Source organism: Metarhizium brunneum, chromosome 6, assembly GCF_013426205.1.
Source record: "Metarhizium brunneum chromosome 6, complete sequence".
NCBI lineage: Eukaryota > Fungi > Ascomycota > Sordariomycetes > Hypocreales > Clavicipitaceae > Metarhizium > Metarhizium brunneum.
This window is the reverse complement of record NC_089427.1, coordinates 1,520,947-1,544,690: the sequence shown is the minus strand read 5'-3', so window position 1 is coordinate 1,544,690 and position 23,744 is coordinate 1,520,947. Positions and strand designations below refer to the sequence as shown.

The following is a 23,744-nucleotide window of genomic DNA, read 5'->3' as shown; positions in this document are numbered from 1 at the left end:
GTCCCCGTCATGCGGAAACACCACATATCAGTCATGACCCTGGAAGAATACGAACCAAATCGCGAGTTTGTAGGCCGCAATTTCAATGCTGGTGAAGTGATTCAACTTGTTCTCCGGTCCCCCTCAACAGGCCGCTGGCTCCCATTCGAATACGTCCAAATGGTCATGATGCACGAACTAGCGCATTGCCAGCAAATGAACCACTCCCGCGCTTTCTGGGCGGTAAGAAACCAGTACGCCGCGCAGATGTACGAGCTCTGGAAGGAAGGATACACAGGAGATGGAATCTGGGGCCGTGGTGCGAGTCTGATGACAGGGGAGTGGGAGCGGAATCAAGTACAGGCAGACGAGGCTCTTCCAAAGCATTTGTGCGGGGGGACATACCGCTCCAGACGGAGGAAGAGAAAGACCAAGCCTGCCTTGTCGTACAAGGAGCGCAAAGAGCGGAGGATCTTAAAGAAGTTTGGGAAGAATGGGATGGCGCTGGGGGCGGATGAGGAGACAAAGACGAAGCTGGAGAAAGGGAAGAGGGTGCAGGCAAAACCGAGAGTGGCGAGCAGTGCGCGGGGGCGGGAACTACGAGCTGCTGCAGCGCTGGCGAGGTTTGAGCAGAAAAAGGTGGAGGTGGAGGAGGAGGAGGAGGAGACGGTCAAGGAAGAGACGGGGTCTGGGAGTGAGGGCGAGTATGACGACGATGCTAGTGATGGTGATGGCGAGGCCGCTGTTGATGTCGACGGTTCAACGTTGAGGGATAGCACGGGCAGAGGGATGGTCAGAGTATGTCAAGACGAGGATACCAGTGATCCTGATGCCCGGAATGAACTAGGCCAGCTGGCAGAGGTGTTTAAGCGGGCAAGGAGGGGTGATGCTGGAGGCATAAGCTCGCAGACAGTACGGGTGAAGGCGGAACCGGAAATGGAGGCTCCCTCATCCTCGTGGTCGACAGGCGCAAAGACAGAGGCCATTCAGGGTGGTCCACGACTTCACGACATACCGGTTGCGCCCCCGGCGGCACAAATTGACAAAGGGCCCTTCAAACAGGAAACCAGCGGTCCTTCGCAGCTAGCATCGGTACAGAGCATTTCAGCATGCTCAACGTGCTCCTTCATCAACCCTTCATCAGCACCAACATGCAACATGTGTGCCAATGTTCTCGACCCAACCCACACACCGAATTCCTGGCGTTGCACCAGCACAGCGTGTACAGACAGCAAATATGTCAACTCTGGCGACTGCGGCGTCTGTGGTCTCTGTGGACGAAGACGAATATAAAACCTGTCGCAAGACAAAGTAATGGGCAACGAGTGATGAGTCTTTGTATATACAGGTGGCAATGTCCACCAAGGCATCTACTAAAACCATGGTTATACGCTCAATTTCCTTTATTCACTTTTCCGCCAAATCTAATCGCATTTTTCAATGCACACTGGCCCCTTGGGGGCCGTCTGGCCTGCTGATGCATGCAAGTCGTACGATTGGTCTCATCTCACATGCATATTTCAGCAACCATCGTTTCATGTACACATGGAACCACAGAATGGCCGCATTGGACACGGCGAACCATACCAATTGAAAGACAGAGTGTGATCTGGAGGAGTACAAATCGTGTCATTTGAGTGGTGGGCATCCCTGGATCGCAGACGGGATTGACTGTCTGTGTTGGGCACGGGGGACATGAGACTTGTTTGAAGAGCGGCAGTTGGAAGTTGGACGACGAGTGGTGTTTGACGGAATAGAATATCTTTCATTCTTTGTCATTCCTCTGCTGCTCACTCGCATTGTTCCGTTCTCGACGGTCGAATTGTCTAGATTCATTTGGCATTGCTTTGTACGTGCGCGGCGGTATACCGTGGTACACTTTGCACATACGCATAGCGAATACGGCAAACCGCCAGTACTTTACAATCATCACATCAATGCCGTGAGGTTCTTACAATCTGCCTTACTAGCCAGCCTGGCCGTGTTAGCAGCGGCCAAGAAACTTCCCGCCGCACAAGTTCTCAAACTACCATTCATGCCCCGAATCCCGAGCCAAGCAAAGCACATGGAGGTGCTGCGAACTCGCTCGGCCCTCCCGGCGCCAGATACCAGCGCCGTAATATCTACAACTTGCGTAGACGCAAGCCAGTTCGTGATTAAACTGGGTATATTATCTTCGCGGGCGATGACGGGCTGACAACGTCTTGCAATCAGGGAGATAGGTGCGCACGACGAAAATGAGGCCCAGCTAAGCACCTGCGGCGGCATGCCCGTATCAATACACGCGTGTCGAGGCGCTCCAGCGACGACAGGACGGGCCCGGACGGCGTTGTTCAGCGTGTCTCCTGCCGGTACAGATGACACTATTGTCATTTCTAGCGGCAGCGGCTTTGGTATATCCATCCCGCGAGGCCGGCGTTTCCTGGTGGAAGCCTATCGGCTGTATGTGCTGGATGGGCATCGAGTGGTGGGAATGTGGCATTTACGTTGCGCAAGCCGTAAGCATTAAGCAAATAACGGGGAAAAGACTGGAGAACTGCTCGCATAGGCTATAATTAGCCTCGGACACAATGCGTTACATATCTCGTTGGGATGAGTCCAACATAAGGAAATACTAGCGTTCTTGCTTCGAGAACCCTTGCTCCCGAATGTTGATTCCGACGATCCGGAGCCAAGGTACGTCGGATATGCTGCAAGCCTCCATCCGTTCCGTTGCTGTTGGTTTACATGTTTACGACGGACACTGGATCTGATCGATGATGCCAGGGCGTCCGTGTATTTAAAGAGACATCCGGGTCCGTATCTCGGGTGTGTGGGGACACATTAGGGCGAGTCTGGGGTCATTTAGGCAGATGATGACTAGTTCATGTGGATTTGGGGCCCTTATTTTCTTGTAGAAGATGATGCATCAGTTCTCAGCAGTCTTTGGACAGCTTTCCTCGTTTGAAGCCAGACTTGTTTGTTAAGGTTTTGGGCCACCACGGAGAGCGGAGAATGCATGTGGCTACGGAGCCATGAGGAGGGGAGGGCTATGAAGCGACCTCAAATAACCAGCATATTCGAAGATGGCCCGTGATGTTTCAGACGGGACAGATTGCCGGGGTATACAAATACTCGTTGTAGGTAGGCAACGATGTCGTGTTGTCTTTTGCGTCAAACATTGGCACATGGGGGGTTGGGTTATTCGTCATCAACAGTTCCTGTGCGCCGCGTCGCGCAACGCATCGTGATCCATGCCTGAGGCACAAACGAAACACTGATGTGGCAAAGGTGCCATGTGCTCTCATGGCAATAAACGTACTACGTAGCAGGTATTATGCAACAATGGGCAAATGCAGATCTGGCCTGGCTGCCATCCCTTTGCGCAGTCCGATTCTGTATCGGACCAGGATTCTAGCCAATGATAAGCACTGGTTGAAGAGATACATTAACTTACGAGGAAATTATCTAGTAATAAAAGTACCCAAAACCTTAAAGCTAAGTACATAACAATATAAAAGATCTACTACTTGTTCTCACTGCTAAGAAGGTACCTTCCGGTATTGTAAAAGAAGTGGGTACACAAATACAACAGCGATTGTCCTGTGCACATTCAAAGGGCAGGCGATTTTTATGTGATGAAGTGACAGGAGCTGGCACTGAAAAAGGTGAGGAGACCCTTGCGACCTCCCAGGGTTTGTTGCGGGGTACCGAACGGCGTACCCAATTGGTACTAGCACTCCGTACCCTGAGCCGTGCTTGCAGGGATATTACCCCGCAAAGTGCTTCCATTGGATGGCGTCTCTCGTTGTCCCAAGCAGCCTAAAAGTGTGCAGGTACGGAGAACTAGTACTGCCCGAGTTGGGCTTGCAGTCTCTGGCGATGGATTGATTGTCCCTCCTGCATTGTGCGGAGTAGTCGCAACAAAGTTAGGGGCGGACTGGGTACTTAGAGTACTTTATGTGAAGTACCTAGGTACTCCGTGCCTGTGCAGAGCCTTTGGGCTTAACCCTAACCATTAGCAACATTTGAAAACCATCACCAGCAAGTACACCATCATCACCTGCAGCATCATCTGGAATTCTCCCCACTCCCAGCGGCAGCGGCCAAGCCTGCACTCTACGGAGTACCGAGTCCCACAGCGAGTGTCGTACACTTTCCCAGTGTGATTCTGACAGGACGTCCTAGGCTTCGACCTGAAGATGGGTGGGTGGCCTGCTCGGTAACTACATGTCGTACGGTTGCTGCGCCAGATTTCGAGTGGCCACGACGAGCCATGGCGTTGATAGTTCTGGGTGCCGCTCCGTAGGCAGTGGGGATACCGATTCAAACTCTCGAGTGTGCCAAACCAAGGTGGGAGAACGCCACCCATCAGGACTGACAAGTAGGGTTGCTGCCGTGGAACAACATGGTTTCCAGATGCACCTCCACTTGACCTGCACACACCCAGAGCCATGACTGATGCCATTCGGTAAATAGAACTGTCCCGCCGAAATCTGTTTGGTCGAATGAGTATCCTCCTCGAGCCAGCCCTTATCAGCCCCTCAAGCCATGGCTCGACGGACCACTGTGGCCGGTTCCAAGGTGAAAAGGGCGAAAGGACAAGTCCACGAATGAATGACGATGCAACGGCTAGCCGCAGGCTTGCAGAAGCTCCTTGCAAGACTGCCAATCCGACCAGACGTCTTTGACGCCCGGCCAACCACAGCTTCGTCTATGGGGCCGGCGGAAATGTCGCCGTTCCTGGCTCGTGCCAGACTCATTCTCATCGTCCTACTCCGTACTCCGTAGTGCGTACGGAGTACATGAAGACGGAACCCAACACCAATCGGCAGTTGTACAATCTTGCCAAGCTGTACCAAGGCAGTAATTGGCAGCGCCTAGCAAGCCCACGAGTCCCTTCATCCCCACCATGTCGAGCCCATCCTTCAGGATAGAGATGGCAGCGGGCCCAAGAGATCTGAGTCGCATTGGTTAGGGCTCCTCACCCGGTTCCACCGATCGCGGCCAGCGGGCCTGTCGACGTCACCGGCTGCCTTTGAAGGCGTCAACTTGGTGTTGAGATCTGTTTGGTGCATGCCAGGATGAAGCTTGTTATTGTCCTATTCTCGACTTTGATGGGTTCCACCTACATGGCCGAGCTCTCCACCGCCCAATCCGTTGCTTGCGTTTGCGTGCTTGGGCGGGAGCTTGGGGTCGATCGCCTAGTCACCGTTCGTAGCTCCAAAGCTATCTATGTACAATACCAAACCCTCCAACCGGGATGGATCGTGTCGACCCCTCTCTTCACCGTGTTTGACAGCCGACGGCGGTTTGAGGTGTCGCATCTGGGCGACTAGGTGCCACCCTTTTAGAGTTGGTCCTTATCCTGTCTGCTGCTGCCCAATATGTAAAGAGCACACACTGTGTGTGGATGGTGACTCTCAAGCAAGGTGGATGAGGTCGTCATTGCATGACACGGGAGCTGCAAATGGGAAATCGGCCAGCTGCTGAAACCAGTTTGCCTCAGGACAGTGGTATTGCCCTGTTCTGTTGGCATGATGTGCCATGATATGCCCCCCTCAAGGCTCTCGTCTGACCTGATCTCGCCTGTGCCCTGCACTGAAGTGAGCCCATTATCCATGATCCATCAGCCGTCCCCCACACGCTCCGCTACGTCCGTCACTCATTCCAGGCCCTCCGCTCTCGGTCCTCACGGAGGTGATGGGTGCCGTCCGTCACTCATCAGTCCATCGATCCATCAACCCATCAGTCGTGCGCCCTCCCATTCACAACCATTCTAACTTCTGTCCGTCCCTCTCTCCTGTTCTTCGCATTTCCGCGTCGAGCTCATGTTGGTTGACTCGCGGCATTGCACTAACGGTACTCCGTACGTTGTTCTGGTCAAGTCCCCTCTCACCATCTGTTGGCGTCAACTCTGTCCCTTCTCGGCACCACACAGTCCGTTGTATCTTCTCTCTGCATCCACCCCCTGCCCAAAGTATTTTGAGTAAGACAAATACCACTGAGGCACGGTTCACACTTCACACCACCCCGCGCTTGCACCTCGACTCTCTCCGCCGTTCCTTCCACTACTTCTACCTCGCTCTTTCCTATCGTCGCTCTCACTTTCCCAACCTAAAAAAAGGTTGCCCCCCTTTTTGGTCTGGCTGCTTGTTTTATCTATCCGTCGTTCCTTCCAGCTCATACATCATACGCACAGCCTATTGGCGCTTTTCCCAACTGCTTCTTGCGCAGCAGATACCTTGTTTCTCTCAGCCCCCCTCTTACGACTCTGTCTATCCGTCAGCACGCTTTCTAGTCTCGACCATCTCGACCATCTTCACGCCAGCTCCCATCCATTGCCCACATTACGTTCGCAGCTCACGGCAAATTAATAGTATCTCTGCCTCGTGTGTGGCTTTATTTTTCTTTCCTTTATTTTTCCTTCCCTTTCCTCCCTTTCCTCGAGGCAAAGCTGGTTGAATAAGCCCGGATCATAGAGAAGCTTCCACCAGCTACTACACAAGGCTGCCGTTGAGCCCAAAATGTCTTCTGAAGGGGCCCCCAACGGCGCGGGTCACCGCCGTAGCTCAATCACCCAAGCCGCTCTCTCAAACCTCTTTCAACGTGGTCCATCCAACAATTCGAGTGGCGGTGGTGGCCAGATGAATAGCTTTGATCCTCAGCGGCGACGGTTGTCAGTTACTACAATCGGCCTCTCTGGCACGTCACCCACCAACCCGCCGACTTTTAACATGCGCCGCGGCAGCATGTCCACCAGCTCCGACTCTATCGACGAGAATGCTATCGAGGATGAGGACGTGCCCGGCTCCGCTAGAACCGCCCCGAACACGCCTTTTGTCCGCCGTATGAGCTTCGGCGCTTCGGCCATGAGAGGGTACCGCCCTGGTGGCAACAGTCCTGGCAACGGTAATAGCCCAGCCTCACCCCCGTCGTCTCTCGGACGAAGAGCCTCACAGAACCAAGGCTCTGTAATCGGCGCTGCTCTATCTGCAGCGAACCGCCGAGCCAGTACTGCGAGGCCTTCTTCCGCAGTTACACAGGCAAGCAACACCACGCCTTCAAGAGCCTCTTCTGACAATGCCAATTCTCGTGCAGACCAGCAGGGCTTCAATTGGTCCGAGCAGCTTAGGTCTCGAGCTGAGAGCTCTGTCTCCGCCGGCCCACGAGCTTCATTCTCACTAGCCTCCTCGCCCCCAAGAGGAGCATCCCACCACGATCGGGCCAAATCCGTTTCCGACATGATGCAACCGCCTGTTCAGACACCGCCGCCTGTACAGCAGCCCAAGCAAGAACCACGCAAGCCAGATGCCTTTCAGGAGAGAATTCTCAAGGGTGACTTCTACATGGATTGAGTAGCTCGCTACTTCCTCACACAGTAGCGCTCTTGTGTGCTTTGATGAGTTGAGGACCATGTTCAAGAGTCTTGCCAGCGATCAACACAGATATGATGGCTGTGCAGTGTTAACACCGAGAACAGCCCAATCTTTCGATGGTTTTACGTCCAATGCAGATACCTGCCGACTCCCATTTACATGAATGGGTCTTGCTTATGTCTTTTGTTGGCAACGCTTGTGTTAGTACCGCGTGTCGATAAGAATTTTATCATTTTCTTTTTCAGGCATCACGCAAGGCGTGGGAACTTTTCTTCATTGTTTCTGCGAGTGCTACTATTAGAACGCTACCGCTGATATGCAGCGTCGGGTCAGAAATGGGTCCAAAAACATTCAGGGCATGGCAAATGATTTGTTCTTGGCCGCACAGCAAACCGAAAATAAGCTGCAAAATACTGATTTGTCTATTTTCTATCTATTTATTTATTTGTATTTGAGAGCGACTTTAACGACAAAGCGAAAGGGGCGGGTTGAGTTCCCGCCAGGACGAAGCGGCACGCATGGCTTCAGGTTCATGTACTATCTACTATCTAGCTTGTGTGTGATGTAGGACTATACAGAGTCGCGACACGGAGACATTGGTAACACATGGATGGAGGTGAATATCAGGATGAGATATCGGATTCACTTTTGTCGTGGGAAAGACACAATTTTGCTAGGCAAATGGCGTTGACGAGTGAGTGTTTTTCTTTGCGTGAGCGCAATGGCGTATCAGTGAAATCAAGTTGGCATGTTTTAGGCTCGCTTGCATGACCTTTGTTTTTACATTTATTTTTATTTGCTGCTCCAAGGACAGCTAGGAACAGCAGTCTTGAGCTCAGCGTTTATCTACTCAAGTAGACAAATTGAACGAACGTCCTGCAGCCTTGCGCCAAGCACAACACATGTGACATGAGACATGCCGTGCACGAGAGACAAAATTGAAACGTGCTCCTCGTGGCATCATTAATGATTAACAGTAGTAATGTACAAAGCACCAGGCTAACCCGTACACATGCAACGGAATCCCTACGCCGGACCATGATGGATGAGAAGGGACAGGGGAGATGAAAAGAAAAACACCGCCCACCCGATTAGAACCAAAGATCAACGTGTAAATGGTCATCACATCGAAAAGAAATTGGGGTCCGGCAACCCCTGGAACATGTCACTAAATAGGGGGTCATTGAGAACCGCCATCTTTGCTCCCCCGCCGTACATGTCGCCCGACTGATCCAGCGGCACGCCCAGGCTTTCAAAGTCAAAGTTGGCTGGCAGGCCTACCGTCATGTCCATGTCGACAGACGGCTGAGGAGGCTGGGCCATCCACGGCTGCGGGAAGGCAGGCGGATCGCGCACCTGCGGGGGTGTGTTGGTGCCCTCGGCGTAGTATGCGTTTTGGGGCGGCGCCTGGCCGCCGGAGATGGAGTTGTAAAACGGCCGCGGGGTGTTGGACTCGCGGCCCATGGCGACCTCGGAGAGGACCTGGAGGGGCGTATTGGCAGCGTGCTCCGGCAGCGGCTGCGATGGTTGCATCGAAGGCGTGCCCCCGTCGGCGGGGGTGTTTGACGACGAGCCCGCGGCGGGCAGTGGGTTCTGCGCGTCCTGCCTGGTGTCGGCCTTGCCGTGCTTGAGGAACCAGGTGCGCAGCATGACGAGGACGAGGAGGAACTTCGAGGCAGGCCGGCACTTGTCGTCGGCGGCGGTGGCGCTGAATTTCTCCAGCAGCGCCTCGAGGTAGTACGCTACGCGCATGTTGTCCTTGTTGATGACCTTGCCGAGCTCCGAGGACGGACTGGACGCGGAGAAGTACATCTTCATCAGGATGACGACGGCGTAGGCGACCCGTACAAAGGTGAAGACGGGCAGGCAGCGGATGGAGAAGACGTCCATGGCGAGAAAGGTTTGAAAGATGTTGTCGATGGCGGACAGACAGGCTGACAGGGCATTGATGTGTGCAGCGCTCAGGGGTTCGCTACTGACCATGCCGTCTTGGAGCATATCCGTGGCAAAAGGGGGCCGGATTGCGTCGGCGGTGTTGTCGGAGTGGAGGGCTAGTTCGTGCATGTAGAGGTTCAGGATGCTGAAACTCATCTTGAGAGTTGCTGAAGCGTCGTCTTGTTGATTAGTGCCATGTGCGTCTTTCGGGCAGGGCAGCAGAAGGGGGGAGAAACTCACGCTGCATCATCTCCTTTGGGACCGTGGCAATATACTTGTCAAGATCCCTCTCCAAGCCCCTAAGCGTGTACTGCGTCCTTGCATCCATAATGTTCACGGCTGTGTCAGGGTCATCCATGGACAGCTGAACGCCAATATCTTCTGCCATGCGATGCGTCCAAATCAAATGACATAAATACCTGTCTGTGGGATAGGCATCCGGCGATGTGCTCAACATATCCAGGCTCTCCGTCATGAACGGCGACCAACGGATGAGATTTGGCCGATGTAGAGACATGGCCGTGTTAGCCGCCAGGAAGTGGCACGTCAGCCACGTTCGACGACATTCGAGACTGGTCGGGTCGGGTTGTGGATGCCGTCTGAATGGGTGTTCTCGCCAACTGAAGCCTGTGATGCCGCGCTTGGGTGCCGACTTCTTGCCTAGCCCAATATCAAGGGCCATGACGGCAGACATGTGGACGAGCTGGTAGAATTTGAGCTCTTCAAAGTGCTCCGGCGGCCAGTACCAAATGACAGCAATGTGGAGGGCTTGTATCAACTCAAGATTCTTCTCTCCAACAATGACAATCTTCTCGGCAAAGAGCTCCATCAGCTCCCGTTGCAAGACTCGCTGGAGGCCATGTGTCTCGGACGAGGCAGCCGCCATGACAGCCAGGAATAGATACGGCTTCGACCTGCGAAGTTCCATGACTGGCATTGTGGGCGGAAACACCACGGCGGGTAAATGCTTCAGCATGTGTTCCTTGTACCTTTGAAACAGCTCGGCAGCCGCTTCCAAGCTTACAAGTCCTCGATCAATAATGTCGGTTCTGTTTCCGCGGCGAGCCATCGGCCATTGTGAAGAGCTTGCGGCAGGGGAACCTTCTCCCGAGCCGTCCCGGTGCTCCGTAGCTTTCCGCTTATGGCCTGCAACCATCTCCGGCGGATCAAACACAGATGGTCGATAAGATCTGGGAGTATGGCTCTGCTGTACTGGGCTTGCCACTATCCCCTGGGCGGCCGCGCCGGTCTCTGATCCAGCCCAAGTCCTCGCAGCATCGCTATTGATCCAAAGCCCGGACATGCCTTCAGAGGACTTTCTCCGCGGCGCCGTCGCAGACGATGCCGCGATCCCTGCCATGGAAATTCCCTGTCCAGCAGCGGCCGCATCGCCGCCGCCGCCGCCGCCGATTGCCGGAACTGCGGCGCGAGCCTGCAAGCTGGCCGTCAGAGCATCAATCTTCTTCTCGAGCTCAGAAACCCTGCTGTCCGTCTTCTTCTGCCTCTTCCTCGTTGGCACCGTCACAACACAACTTCTCCCAGCCTTCTTACAGCGCTTGCAGGGAGCACCTTCGTCGTCGGGGTCGGGTTCGCATCGCACTTTGAGTCCGCGACAAGCCTCGCAGGCCCTCGACTTTTTGGCATCGTTGCCAGCCGCACCACCGGCGGCACCTCCGTCATGATCGGTGCCATCACCATGCGGATTCTGTTGCTGGTTCGGCGTGCCAAGATCCGCAGGCGGACTGTCGGAGGATTCAGTCACGTGGTAAGGAGCAGGACGATGCTGTGCTACCGTTGATGCCGTTTCAACCTGGCTCGAGGGCGATGGTGTTGATGTGGACTTGCCGCGCGATACGGCGCCCGAGAGCAAAGGTGAACGCTGCCCGCCATGGTCTAATCGCAGTCGAGGATCCAAGTCCATGGGGATCGGGGAGGGCGGCTTCAAAGCTGCATGTGTCTTGGCAGTCGTCGTTCTATTGAACTGGACTTCCTCGTCCTGTCGGCAGTTTGGAGCTGCGAAGAACGGTAATTGTTGTCGCCGAAGCGCCGACGCCTAGAGTAGAACGGAGCCTAGGGCGGAGACACAGAAAGGAGGAGCGCCAAGCCCAGCCACCTTGCTCTTTCCTTTCCTGCCGAGAGTGGAGACCACTGGGACGTGTACGAAGGTGGAGCCGCAGATGATACCGAGTAACTTACGGAGTACGGAGTACTACTACGGACGACTTGAAGACGACTTTTGGCCGGTAGAAGCAATCGCCGAGAGGAAGTATTTCACCATTGGCAAAGTACAGGCAAGAGGTCAGTCTCCTCCCGTCACACACACCGACCAAGAGTTTGCCGCGAAACTGCATCTTAAAATTCTTCCGCGCGATAAGCTAACATGAGGGAAAGAGAGAAATAGACGGCATGTGTATTCAGAGTACATAGCATTAAGATGGTATCATTCTCGTTCAATCGCAATCTCCATTGGCACAACCCTTCTCATCATAACAATCAACAAAAACACACTTTCCGCCCAACCCAAATTACCAAATGCGGTAGATGAATAGTAGAATGACGTCCATGTAGTAAGACGCGGTTGAAACGCCTCGCTCTGCGTACCACGAACAAATCCAGAGTCTTAAGCCGTAAACGAGAAAAAAAAAATTGAAGAATTCGCATATTTGTAACCCAACGTATCCGTTACTGCCAAATGGCGTAGAAAAAAAAATCGACACCCTTCCCCGTAATATCGTACACGCGTGTATATATGCCAGGCTTCGATGGCCAATCTGACAACCTCATACCGCGAAGCTGGTCTGTGCCATTGCGCCGAAACAAAAAGAGCCTAGCCAACTAACATGTTTCATTTGCCCATCCCACTGGTGTAAATAAATGATCCAACTCCTAAAGGTCTCAAGTCTTTGATTATTTCGTTGAACTCGCTCTGTTGTGGTCGCTGAATTCCTCCGTGACAAAAATCAGGGAAACAATACAAGTAGTCGTGTCTTGATGTCTGTTTCCAACGTATGTTCATGTTATAAAGAAAGCAGGCCGTGTCATGTCAGTCCGGATTATTTACCAAAAATAGGCTCCATTCAAAAGAGTGCGCCTTCTTCACGAAGGCGGCTCTTTGACCCGTGATTCTGTAAACCCGAAACTCCTCCCACATAAACCAAACTCTCTCGCCTTCTTGATTTGATACTTTGTTGCGGCTCGTTTACGCCGTGTTCCTCGCTTGCTGACGGATAGATTGGCCGGTCATACCCGGGTGCAGTTCTAGCCGCAGGGTGATAGCCATGGCCATCGAATCCATTAGGCAGTCCATAGCCGCTCTCATATGCTGGTCTTGAAGCTCCTCCGTGTAGTACCAGGGGTGGCGTAGGGGTGGATCGAGCAACCTGGACATGGGACATCAGAGGTGGCGTCGGCGTCGACCTGGAATGCTCTCTTCTGCGGTCCATTCGCTGCTGGGGATGCGGCGAGGCGCTTCCGCCAGATGAAGTAGAGGGGCGTGTTGGCTCTAGTCGTTGGGGAGGTGCGCCCGCTTGCCCGTTGGATTCCGAGTCTGTGGTTGAAGATGGCAGCTCATACTCTTCGGGCTCGATTCCAAAAATGCCCTCGTAGTTCTGCAAGAACATGGCAAACACTTGTGCAGGGATATTGAGCGTAGGCGAGAACACAATGCCCACATTGCGTACGGTCATCTTATTAACCTTGGAGTTCTTTATAACTCGGATCAAGAACGCAATCAAGTACTTCAACAGGGTTGCGTTTGCCCTGGGTAGTCTTTGAGCCAGCTCGTTCATTTTTGCAACCTTTTCATTTAGATCCGGAATTTCAGTGGTGTGCAAGAAGGGGACGTGGAGGTCCGTTGTGAGAATAGCAGTTGGGAGTTCTCGCAAATAGAGCTTCAATAAAGATGCGACCGCATGAATATCATGATACTGCTCGTCAGCAACAAGATTCACATCACCATTCGTATTGAATCGCTCGCGAAGCTGTTTGATAACCGCATTAGATCCACTTAGTCGGAAGATGCCCTCTTCATCAACGGCAGTATGGTGATCGAGATATTGTATGCATCGATAGACAACAGACGGCAGTGGCACGTTGACATCAACCGGCGGGTTGTAGCGAACTGCCTCGGCCAACGGTGCTCCAAACACTTGACGGACGGGCCCTTGGTGGCCGTAAGACGGAGGGACAGCTGAAGAAGATCCAGCGTCGCTGCCTCCAAACAATGAGTCCTGCCCGTCAGAAGAGGTCCGAGTCTTGGTTCCGAATCCGAAAAAGCTTCGCTTTCGCTGCTTTTTTTCGTCGTGCGTCGGAGCGCCAAGGCCTGCCCGGTTGCCCCAGACGGATGAATCTGAAATGATGTGAGGATCCTTGGGCGCAGATATCAGCTTATTAGCCTGGGAGGACATAGTCTCCCCGGCGAGGTTATGTGAGCTGGACTGCTCGGGAAGACCAGTGGATCCCTTTTGGGGTGCTTCACCAGCGTGCGTTGAATCGTATCTTACTCCGATCAACGTGTCGGAATTTGCGTGTTTGTGTTGCGACTTGCTAGGGGCGCTCTTCTTTGATTTACCGGTGCTGGCATGGTCTGGTCCGGAAGACGGCTGATCATGAGGGGTCTTCGCACCCTGGCGTGGCGGTTGTTTGTCATCATCTACATCTTGGTAATCTATCCACTGCAAAAGAACATCTACCCAAAGATCTCGCTCTTTGTCGCTCTCGGCGCACAGTATGTGTTTGACATAGGCGCTTGAGTCTCTCTTCTTGGGTTCCATGATTAAAAATGCGTGCCTGAATTGGTTGTCAAGGTCTTCCCCTGCCGTTGGCTGTGCCGGCGACTGGTTTTCGTGAGTCTGCGTATGAGATTGCTTGCCGATTTGGGCATTCCGAAGCCTAATGGTACCGAGATGCGCTCCCCCGGGGGTCTCGTAGTACTTGAACTCTGGCTCCGGCCCGTCCAGGACAAAGAACCTGGCTTTCCAGCCTCCGAAGTTCTTGCCCTTTTTGGTCAAATATCCGCTTCGAAGTGGCCGACCATCTGCACCAATCTTAAGCACACTACTTTCAGGGGTTGGACGGAAAGATGACCCTGTCTCATCAGCGTTTGGTGGAAGTGTATTTGTCGACAAATACTTGCACATTTCAACAGCCGTGGCCGTGTCGAATGGCGTGTCAAGAACCTCGACCATGTATTCCTCCAAGGCAGCCCGCCGGGCGTCTAACTTGGCCGGAGCGTGGCCGGTGAACAGTGCGCGGTCCGGTGTCTTGGCGGTACAAGCTGAGCACTGCTTGAGCCTCGAGTCCAATTTGCTGAGCGAGGCGATGTCCTTTTCGACTCGCCAGAGCTCACTACAATCGGCCCTTGAAATAACAGCAAGTGTAAAGACGGGGTCTTCTTCCAGCTGTGTCAAGGACATAAGACTAGCTCTTGACGGTTTCATCCGTGAAGACGCTACCTTGACCTTGATAGATGGAAGTGCGTTGGGGGGCAACAACAGATTTGGGTACTCCTCTGTAACAAGACCTTTATAGATCTTTGTACGTTCTGTGGGTGAAGGTTGGCTCGGTTCGTCGCTACACTTCCCTGCGTTGAGCTGCGTACCAGACGAGGAACCGGTCGAGCTTGTAGGTGGAGGGGACATTAATGGTGTGTTCGGGGGCATAATAATGGGTTGCCGCGGTGGTCGAGAAGGCAGCGGACCCGACGCACCAGCAAGCCTTGCAGACACAGGCGCAGAAGCTGAATGTGGAATGTTGCCAAATGGACGAGGGGTAGCTGGTAATCCGGGACTCTGAAGTGGCACCACGATGTCCTCAGCAGCAAGCAGCAAACCACTTATGGAGTGGGACTTCTCTTGCACGTGGGCTTTGGATTGAGATGTAGAGCTTGCGAGTTGGCCTGGGGATTTGATGGGACTTTCTGGACTGGGTTTGGAGGCGCTTGACTCTTGAGCATGTCTGAACGCAATGGCTTGACGTTCTTTCTCGTCATCTTCTCTGGTTTTGCGTCGCCCTCGGGATTCAGCAACCATCTCATCCACTTCAAGAATACCATCATAGTCAGAGTCGCTATCATCCCCCGCGGCCGGGGCCAGATTTCGTCGGACGTGTTGCTTCAGCTGCAGAGGTGCCGGCGGTGGCTTCCGTGGAGGGGAAGGAAATTGGCTAAGCCCCTGGTCTGGTTGTGGTGATGATGGAGGCTCAGCAACGGTCACGGATGGCGCAGCTGTTGGTATCTTGGGTGGTGGAACCTTGGGTGGTTCACTCGCATAGCTTCGGGACGGCGGTAGGGAAGCATTGTACGGAATCTCTCTAAGCTGTTCCTCGCTTGTCTCTTTCCAGATTCTATCGGCGGCTTTATATTCTGCTTCATGATCAAACTTGCCCGTCGCGTACTCTTGCGGCTTTGGCATGGCGGGTTTGGGGTCGAGCATTTCGCTTACTGCAGTTGGTGATATATGCGGCTTATCGGCTGGTGGGGTAATCGGGTAAGGTGCCATGGGAACATCAATGGGAGAGCCCTTCTGACTGTCTGAATCAAGCGATGGGGAATCTGGTGGTCCGTTTGTTTGTACCCTGGGATGCGGCCTTGGACTACGAGGCGACATCGAACCCCGATAGCTATCGAGGCCAGGCGATTCAACCAGTTGCCCAGATGCGGCCTGCATTACTGCTGGGTTGGCCATGATTTCTTTGAGTTTCCTCCTATACTTTTCTTTTTCTTTCAGGGCTGCCTCAAGATCTTTGTTGAGGCCCAAAATCATGCCTCGCTGCTTGTCGACTAGTCTCCATAATTGGCTGTTTTGTTGTGACTGAGAGCTTTTTTCCTTGAGTAAATATTGTATGACAGCTTCTGGGCTGCCCGCTGTTTTGATCAGGCTTGCAATATCGGGGGAGCTCGGTGCATCCTGGAGGCCACCCTTGCCGGAGGATGCTGCTTGTTTCGATGAAATCGCGGATATTGCGGTGTCAATCGAGGAATTTCGGGGCAACCCTTTGGTTACGTCGTTTGGAGTAGAGGCCATTGTAGCAGCCATGACCGGTCTGCCAACCTTTGCGGGCCCTAGAGCAGGCTTCGATGTCACGGAGTCAGAAACGCTTCGATGGTCATTCGGAAGGTTTGAAAAGTTTAGTCTGCGAAACATGGAGGATCAGCAAGCATGGACGAAAGGACGGGAGATGGCATTCTTGGAACCCAAAATAGATCGGAGGAAACAACAAAGCCCAAGAACAGCAATGACAACGCCCGGGTAATATATGCCAAGGCGGCACAGGGTCGGAAGAACGGACCTTGGGATTTCGTCCTCTGGGCTAGACGGGCTTGACGAATCGCTATAAAAGGTCGTCGGCCCAACAGATGCCCTAGATGTCGTCTTGACGGCCGACCTGGTGCCAATAGGCTGAAATCCCTGCTGTGTCGCAGAAACAGCGGGTTCTGGAGGATTCGTGCTCAACGGAGACGTCGCCACGTTGCTTGCCGTAGACAGCGGGCTAGGTACGGGCGGTCGAGGAGATCTGAAAGAACAGAAAAGAAGACGACGTTAGCGATTTGAAATTTTCCACTTGTGACAAGTTGATCCCACGCGACAAGTGCATGGGGCCCAAGTGAACAAAAGGCCAAAGCTGGGGCCACACCAAAAAAGAACAGCAGTGTATAAAGAAGCCCGGGGCGGCTGTTGAACAGCCGTGACGCAAAGTACAAAGAACTCGGGACCAATTCTTTTGTGCCTTGTGCCTGTGAGCGAAGAGGGGCGTCCAAGGCTGAAAGCGTCGTCGGTCAAGGTTCTTGCAGCGAAGAGATGTTTTGGTTTTGTTTGAAGATGCGATTTGGCTACATCGCGAATGGTCTTGCGACCAGCGATAACCGACGGAGGCAGCGGTAGAGGGAGGTATAGGATCCATTGTCGGAGACATTTATCTCGTAAGCGAACTCACCTTTGGCCTGGATGTGGTAGCGAACCAAGAGCTGACAGTGACGGCACGTTGATTAAGCGTCCAGTTGATGGACTCGTGGGGTTGTCGTCAAAGGAGGGTTGTGATCGAGGAGAAGACAATATTTGAGAGGCATGAGGCGTGTGCAAGTCCCAGCGTTGTCCGGCTTCAGGTCGAGTATCAGCATGAGCACCAGTACGAGCATCAGCATCAATGTCTGGGTTCGAGTATGCTTCCGAAGATGAGGCCAGGCCACGCCGCGGCGCATGCTGCGACATAGTCCCGTTTATGCAGAGCGCGCTGCAATCCCGAAAGCCTCTCCGCAAATGTCGGGTGGAGAGGGCGTCTGGCCTCTGGCTCTGGAGCAGGGCAGACGACGGACAACCTCAGCCGTGAGAGAAGGGCCAGGAAGGCGTTGACGGACGTCGCAATGAATGGTGATGGAGGGCGTGTGGATGTTTGAGCTGGTGGCCCTGGCTCCGAACACAAAAAGTGGCACTTGGAGGGGGCGTCGCGAGGCGTGAGAGGCGTGAGAGTGAGAGAGAGAGAGGCGTGGACAGGGACCTGGGCGAGGTTTCGAACACTTGAGACGCCAGCCTTGGCCCTGATCCACGTCGGATGTAGAGTTTGGTTTTGTGCAATAGCACATGTACCAATCAAGGCAAGGCAAGGCCATACAGTACTGTACAAATATAATACAGGACCAAATCGATGTGCACGGAACAGACGGGGGGAAGGGGCGATGATGGCAGTTGACTGTGGCCTGTTGACTTGCACGGATAGCCGGAGGCAGTTGATCAGCGGACGGCTTGCAATACCAGACCCTTTCGAATGATTTGAGGGTTCAATAGCATCCGTCATGGACCCAGTCTGCCAGTCAACCAGTCAGTCATTGGCCTGGCTGGACATGGAGACCAGGAGACATGGATTCGCGAGGCGGCTGCAGGCGACGAGATGACAGGGTACAGCTCGATGCTTGGAATCTCACTTGAACAGCTCAACTCGGTGGGAAGTGCTCAGATACCTACCAGGTAGGTAGGTATGTATGTACAATGCAATGCAATCCGTAAAGCAATGTGTATTCATTATACATACAATGTGTGAACGAAGGACCCCCTGAATCTTAAACTGGCATCTGCTAAATAAGTGGCCGACGGCTGCGCTTTAACTTGAGGTGACAGGAGGCTGTCAAGCTGCACTGTCTCTCTCTTGTGAGTGTGAGGGGTCCCCTGGATTGATCCCATGTCTTACCCGTGTATGACATGGCCGTTCCTCATGGCAGCCGTTCCTCCTCGTGAGCAAGAACCAGAATGCCGTGGTCGCTCTCAGACCTTGACGGCTACAGAGTACCACTCTGTCCTTCAACACTCTCCACGTCTTGATCCGGTATGTAGTAATATCCTTACCCCGGAAGAGGCCAGGAATTGCAGGCACATTGCATGCCGCGCACCGGGGCTATTATTGCCGTGGTCGATATTGTATGTGTGACAGAATCGACATGGTTCTGCTCCAGTCGGCCTCATGTAAAATGTCACAAGTAACAAGAATTTATCGAGAGAGATTTCTTGCCACAAATGAAAACGAACCAACAAAGAGTAGCCCCTCTTGGCCACTGGGCGAGACGCTGCCGTCACATTATCTCAAGTTCTCGCCCGCCAGAGAGGTATTCAGAGAATCCCAAGGGCCTGGCCAGACGCCAAAGTGACACTCGTTATGGAGTACATACAGAGCGCGATGAAATGACATGGGCGCCCAGCGCTGCTCCGTGCGACTCCGTAAACTCGCTCGGCTTCAGTCGCTGGAATGGTCTCTGCTCCACATGATCGAGGCTCTTCGATTTGCTCCATGTCCCATGTGTCACACGTCGAGAAGGCGCCTCAGCGGGAACAGGCCTCAGGCGCCTGACACCCAGTATAAAATAAAAATAGAGTCACCTAGTTTTCCCAGCCGTCTCTTCCCTTGCTTCTCTAGGTATGTATTGTAATTGTAATGCTAGTTTCGGAATCGGACGGGCTGTCCAGCCTGGGCACCAAGATGCATACTCCTTCCTCAATGAGTACATCAGACCATGAATCGCACCTGCCGCCTTGAATATTTGCAAAAAAAAAGTCAAAGTCTACTAGTACTCCATGTGCGCTGGTGGTGGCTTCCAAGACGCCCATCCAAATAAAAGCAATTTCGCAGCGTCGTAATTAAAAGCAAGCCCTCTTCCAAATACTGTCATTCATCATCATCCGCACGCAGCCTTCTGCGGCCACCTGGGCATCCGTCTGGGTCTAACCTCACACTACTGCACCTCACCAGGGCGTGCTCACTGCCGTTCTTCAGGCTCTCCGGTCTGTGCGCAACACTAAAGTACGAAATGAACAGAAGCGGCAATGTCGCCAGTCGCACCCTTTACAGATTCACGAACCCACGAACCAGTCATCTCTCAAGTCCCCAAGTCCCTGAACCGCTACCCTCCTGGCCAGGGGCTCCCTCGCGAGCCCCGCAGTTGGCCTCGAAATGAAATTGGCAACACTCACTAGAAGGGCCAGGGGACGGCCAGGCGAGCGTGCCGGAGTTTCGACATCCAGGAACAGGATGCGCACGGGGTCAAGCCTGGTCGGACCCTCACCAGCCCGTGGATCCTCGCTCAGAACCTCTCAAGTGCTCCAATCACCCTGTCATGGGTCCCAGCGACTGGGCTTCGCGCTTGCCCCATTTGGCCTTTAAGTTGCCGATGGCTGTCCTACACTGGCAGTGGCTTGACCGTTCGTGTCCATCTCATCAACTGAACTTCCATAGCCAGTGAACGATCAGCAAGTCTGCTATTTATCGGATTCATGAATATTATCAGCTTCTCCTTAAACCGGGAAGGGGGGGAGGAAACATGCAGTTAAATTTCTAACCGAGGACAATTTTAAGGTGAGTAGCATCGCCTACGTAGGCGCCGCTCGCGTCTGATCTCATTCCATCTCTAATGATTGGTAAGTAGGTAGTACTACCTTACTCCGTCGTCCGTTCAAGCAGAAAGGATATTTAGTGTCAATATCCTGCAGGTACCACCAAAATACTCTGGAACTAGCCATTCCAGGCCAATCTAGAGACGCCTGTCGGATTCGTAGAAGACGACCCAGCTGAGCTGTGACTGGCACTCCCGTGACAGCCCCTTGATGCTCGCTCGACAGGAGCAACGAGATAGAATGCCCGTCTCGGACGTCGCTCTGTCCATTGCCGAACAGTTGGATATCATCAAAGTTAGCCATTAGGCTAGCATGGTGTTCGTCAACAAGTCCGTTTGTCGTCACTGTTAAATTGGGACAGATCAGACCACATACTACTACTACCTAAGGTAGCTAGTTACTATGGTCCAGTCCACGGATACAACCAAAGTGATGCAAGACGCTTAGCAAAAATTCACTGCACATGATGCGATACAACGCAAATCTAACAACCGTCTTCAGTGGCTCGAACTAAACCAGACATCTTGGAGTAATCAGGAGAAGAGTTCCATCGCATACTACACTACACTTCTGCCGGAAGATTGAATCACTGGGGTCCTCACCTGGCGTGCCCAAACTCTAGCGCCATTATATCCAAGATTTTTGCCGACCTACATGTCCCATCAGCAACCACAGCACTTGTCTTGATAGACCATGCTAGAAACCTTAACCTCATCTCCATGAAACAGGGCTGCTCAACAAAGCGAGTTGAATTATCAGGCCTATCGTGGAAAGCACCCCAGAATGACTCGCTCACTAATCAGACTCCCCCATCTTATCCAAAGAACATACTTATACTTTATTCAAAACGAAGAAAAATCACCCCCATCGGACCGGAAGGTGCTGTTTCACGGGTCGAGGTAAAGAAGGTATTCCAATTACTCTCAATGATTTCGACTCGCGGTCCAGCTGCCTCGTATGCCTATTCGTCAATACAGGCAGCCTGTGCAGCGTGTGCCTAAAGTCCGCAAAATGTGCATAAAATTGCCGCTTGAACATCACTTCCCTTCTTTCTCAACTTGAACAGTGAACCATACTCCACTCAAAGATGATAAAGCTCAGAGTTCTATCTAAGAGACTCCGCTCGTCTTTTCAACCACCCCAGCTCATTTCCATATCTGGAAACGCAGCCAATAGTAGTTGGCATGGCGCTCGCTGGCTTCGCGGATAGCTCGAGGCTCATTTCTTGTTGCCAATCAAACCCAGCTATTTGCTTCCCACCGTTTCCCTATGTGGTGCAATAGCTCCGACGCCACGCTTTGGGTTTCTCTAGTGTCGTCGCTTCGACTAGTTCAGCGGTGTGACAAACATGATTGATGAAGCTGCTGCGTCTTTTGGGTATCCCGTCCCGAGTGGCTGATTGCTTCTTTTGGCACCTACTGCTAGTACTTGCTACTGGAGCCTGCCCCTGAGTATGTGGCTAGGAACTGTCAATATGATACTACTAGTTACACACATGCAGTTCATCATTACGAAAGCTGACGAAATACAACCGCAGGATGGGGGTTCAAACCCGACGGACAACCCAGCCATACACTTGCGACCCTTCCAAACAGTACATGCACAACCATTCTGTAGAGTGCTGGATTAGACTTTCAGGTCTCCTGCTGATCTACATGGTCATCGAGTGAATGACTTTTGGAAGAAGTGTCACACTGAATACAATGCTAGAATCCGGTTCGCAACATGTCGCCCCCTCACCTGCTAGATGCATTTCCTTTTAACGGGACGGGGAGGTGATGAAACCCTGATCAGAGACCTAGTGGTCGTGACTGTTTTGCGTTTCAGACTTCATCATGGGATGTATTTTCCTTGGACCGATCTGACATCGGCGTAAACAAAACACGCATCTTGTTCCTTGCAATGGAGAAGATGAAAATCCCCCAGACGGCCGCCGCTGGTGACTTATATTTGGCATCAACAGGGGGGCTATGGCTGGTGCGATTCAGTCAAGTGTCGTCATCCTGTTCCGTCAACTGGTCTCAAAAAGCCTGAACTTGTGGCGCCCGTCGGCTGTTGCAGCACTGAAACATAGCACCCTTCACGTATATTGTATACATATACCTACGGAGTACTCCGTACATGTAGGCACCTGCCTGTAACCATGCCGGCGTCTGCTTTTCAATGCTAATAGTAAGACAGACGACGACATGACTAAACAGTGTAAGTCGGCAGCCCCGTTGTTTCAAAAGCCGATGTGCTGTTATTTCATCGAGAGCAGCCGACATGCAGGGTAGGTAAGGCGAGACGGTGTGCCAATTTCGTCTGTCGCCTGTCACCGTACTGTATTTATTGTGTAGTCCGCGTGCGCGGTAACTGTCTGCCTGGGTTGTCTGGTCAGATATTGGCTTTTTTCCACCTCGCTCCCCGCTCCTAGGCTGCTCTGCCAAAGCCTGGGCTTCCATGTCTCGGGTATGGGGTAACATGGTTCACCCAACTGGGCTGGGCAACTGAAGCTGGGTTGACTTTGATGTATGTACATGTGTAGATGTTGGAAATGTACTCAGCAGATGGCTGACCACTGGAAAGCACGGACAAGTGCAATCATTCCATGGAACGCCATGATAATGATACAAACGAGCTACCGACACCTCGGCCCTTTCGCTCGGCAACAATATGTTGACAACAGTTGTCAACGTCTGCTTTTGGAAAACGTCGAATCTTTCGGGAAATAGTGGAGATGCACCTACGAATACTACTACATGTTGTAAGTTACATATGTCCTTCCCGAAGTTCCTTTTGGTCTGTGGTTTGCAACGGCCAACGGATGATGCCAGTACCCGGCCGTTGGATCTGATGTGCCTTTGACGGTCGTGGCACAAGCCCCTGCCTGCTTGCGCAACAAGGATACTCTGGGGAAGCCCAAACACACAGGGGTGAAATCGTGGATACATACTCTGTACATACATAGCTACCTACCTACCTAGGTAGGTAGGTACATCTCTCTCTTTGGGTGTGGAATGTTGCCAAGCGTCCATCCAAATCAGACTCGGAAAGGTACAATCTCCTGGGGTTCTGCCGGACTATGTTTGCGTTGAGCTATCTGACGAGGTACGTTGCGTGTTTGTTGTGTTGGCAAGTACTGCGCGATCGGCATTTTTGTAAAACGACCTACCCAAGCACCTATAGGCAAAGTAGGTTGGAAGTATGTTGCTGGCGCTGACAAGTTACGACTCAGGGAATTATGCCGTTAAAGTGCCATGTTTCAAGAACTTTTATCGACGCACTCAGTCTCTGCATGCCCCGGCGTGTATCAGGAGCGTTCGACGACAAGGCGAAACACCCGAATGCACCCTGCTCATGGTGATTCATGCGATAATGCCTCATCAACGACGATGATGCCCCACAGCCAACGGAAATGGACCTGATGTGATGTCAACCTTGGGCGCCAACGGCATGGGCGACGTGAGATTCAGGTGATTGCACCTAGGATACTCCGTGCCAGGGTTCCCTTGGCCGCCCGGCGGTCGCTCGGGTTAATCTGTAAAAAAACCCGAGGTCGTCTGCAGATGCTGCTTGAAGCGTGGTTGTCGTCGGGGGGCTTAGCGCCATCGGATCG

General features: G+C 52.9%; 4 protein-coding genes across 4 annotated transcripts; 2 read left to right on the top strand and 2 right to left on the bottom strand.

The window, feature by feature from the left end:
• Positions 1-9: 9 nt before the first annotated feature.
• Positions 10-1,272, top strand: G6M90_00g098230 (uncharacterized protein; the record flags this gene model as incomplete). Its single annotated transcript, XM_014691035.2, has 1 exon — positions 10-1,272. The coding sequence occupies one exon, from the start codon at positions 10-12 to the stop codon at positions 1,270-1,272; it is 1,263 nt and encodes a 420-aa protein (XP_014546521.2).
• Positions 1,273-6,485: 5,213 nt separating this feature from the next.
• On the top strand, positions 6,486-7,316 carry G6M90_00g098220 (uncharacterized protein; the record flags this gene model as incomplete). Its single annotated transcript, XM_014691036.1, has 1 exon — positions 6,486-7,316. The coding sequence occupies one exon, from the start codon at positions 6,486-6,488 to the stop codon at positions 7,314-7,316; it is 831 nt and encodes a 276-aa protein (XP_014546522.1).
• Positions 7,317-8,459: 1,143 nt separating this feature from the next.
• On the bottom strand, positions 8,460-11,193 carry WAR1 (Transcriptional regulator WAR1; the record flags this gene model as incomplete). Its single annotated transcript, XM_014691037.1, has 2 exons — positions 8,460-9,451; positions 9,513-11,193. 2 exons carry the CDS (start codon positions 11,191-11,193, stop codon positions 8,460-8,462), a joined length of 2,673 nt encoding a protein of 890 aa, XP_014546523.1.
• Positions 11,194-12,349: 1,156 nt separating this feature from the next.
• Positions 12,350-17,479, bottom strand: G6M90_00g098200 (uncharacterized protein; the record flags this gene model as incomplete). Its single annotated transcript, XM_014691038.2, has 3 exons — positions 12,350-16,403; positions 16,560-16,784; positions 17,205-17,479. 3 exons carry the CDS (start codon positions 17,477-17,479, stop codon positions 12,350-12,352), a joined length of 4,554 nt encoding a protein of 1,517 aa, XP_014546524.2.
• Between the last annotated feature and the right edge of the window lie 6,265 nt (positions 17,480-23,744).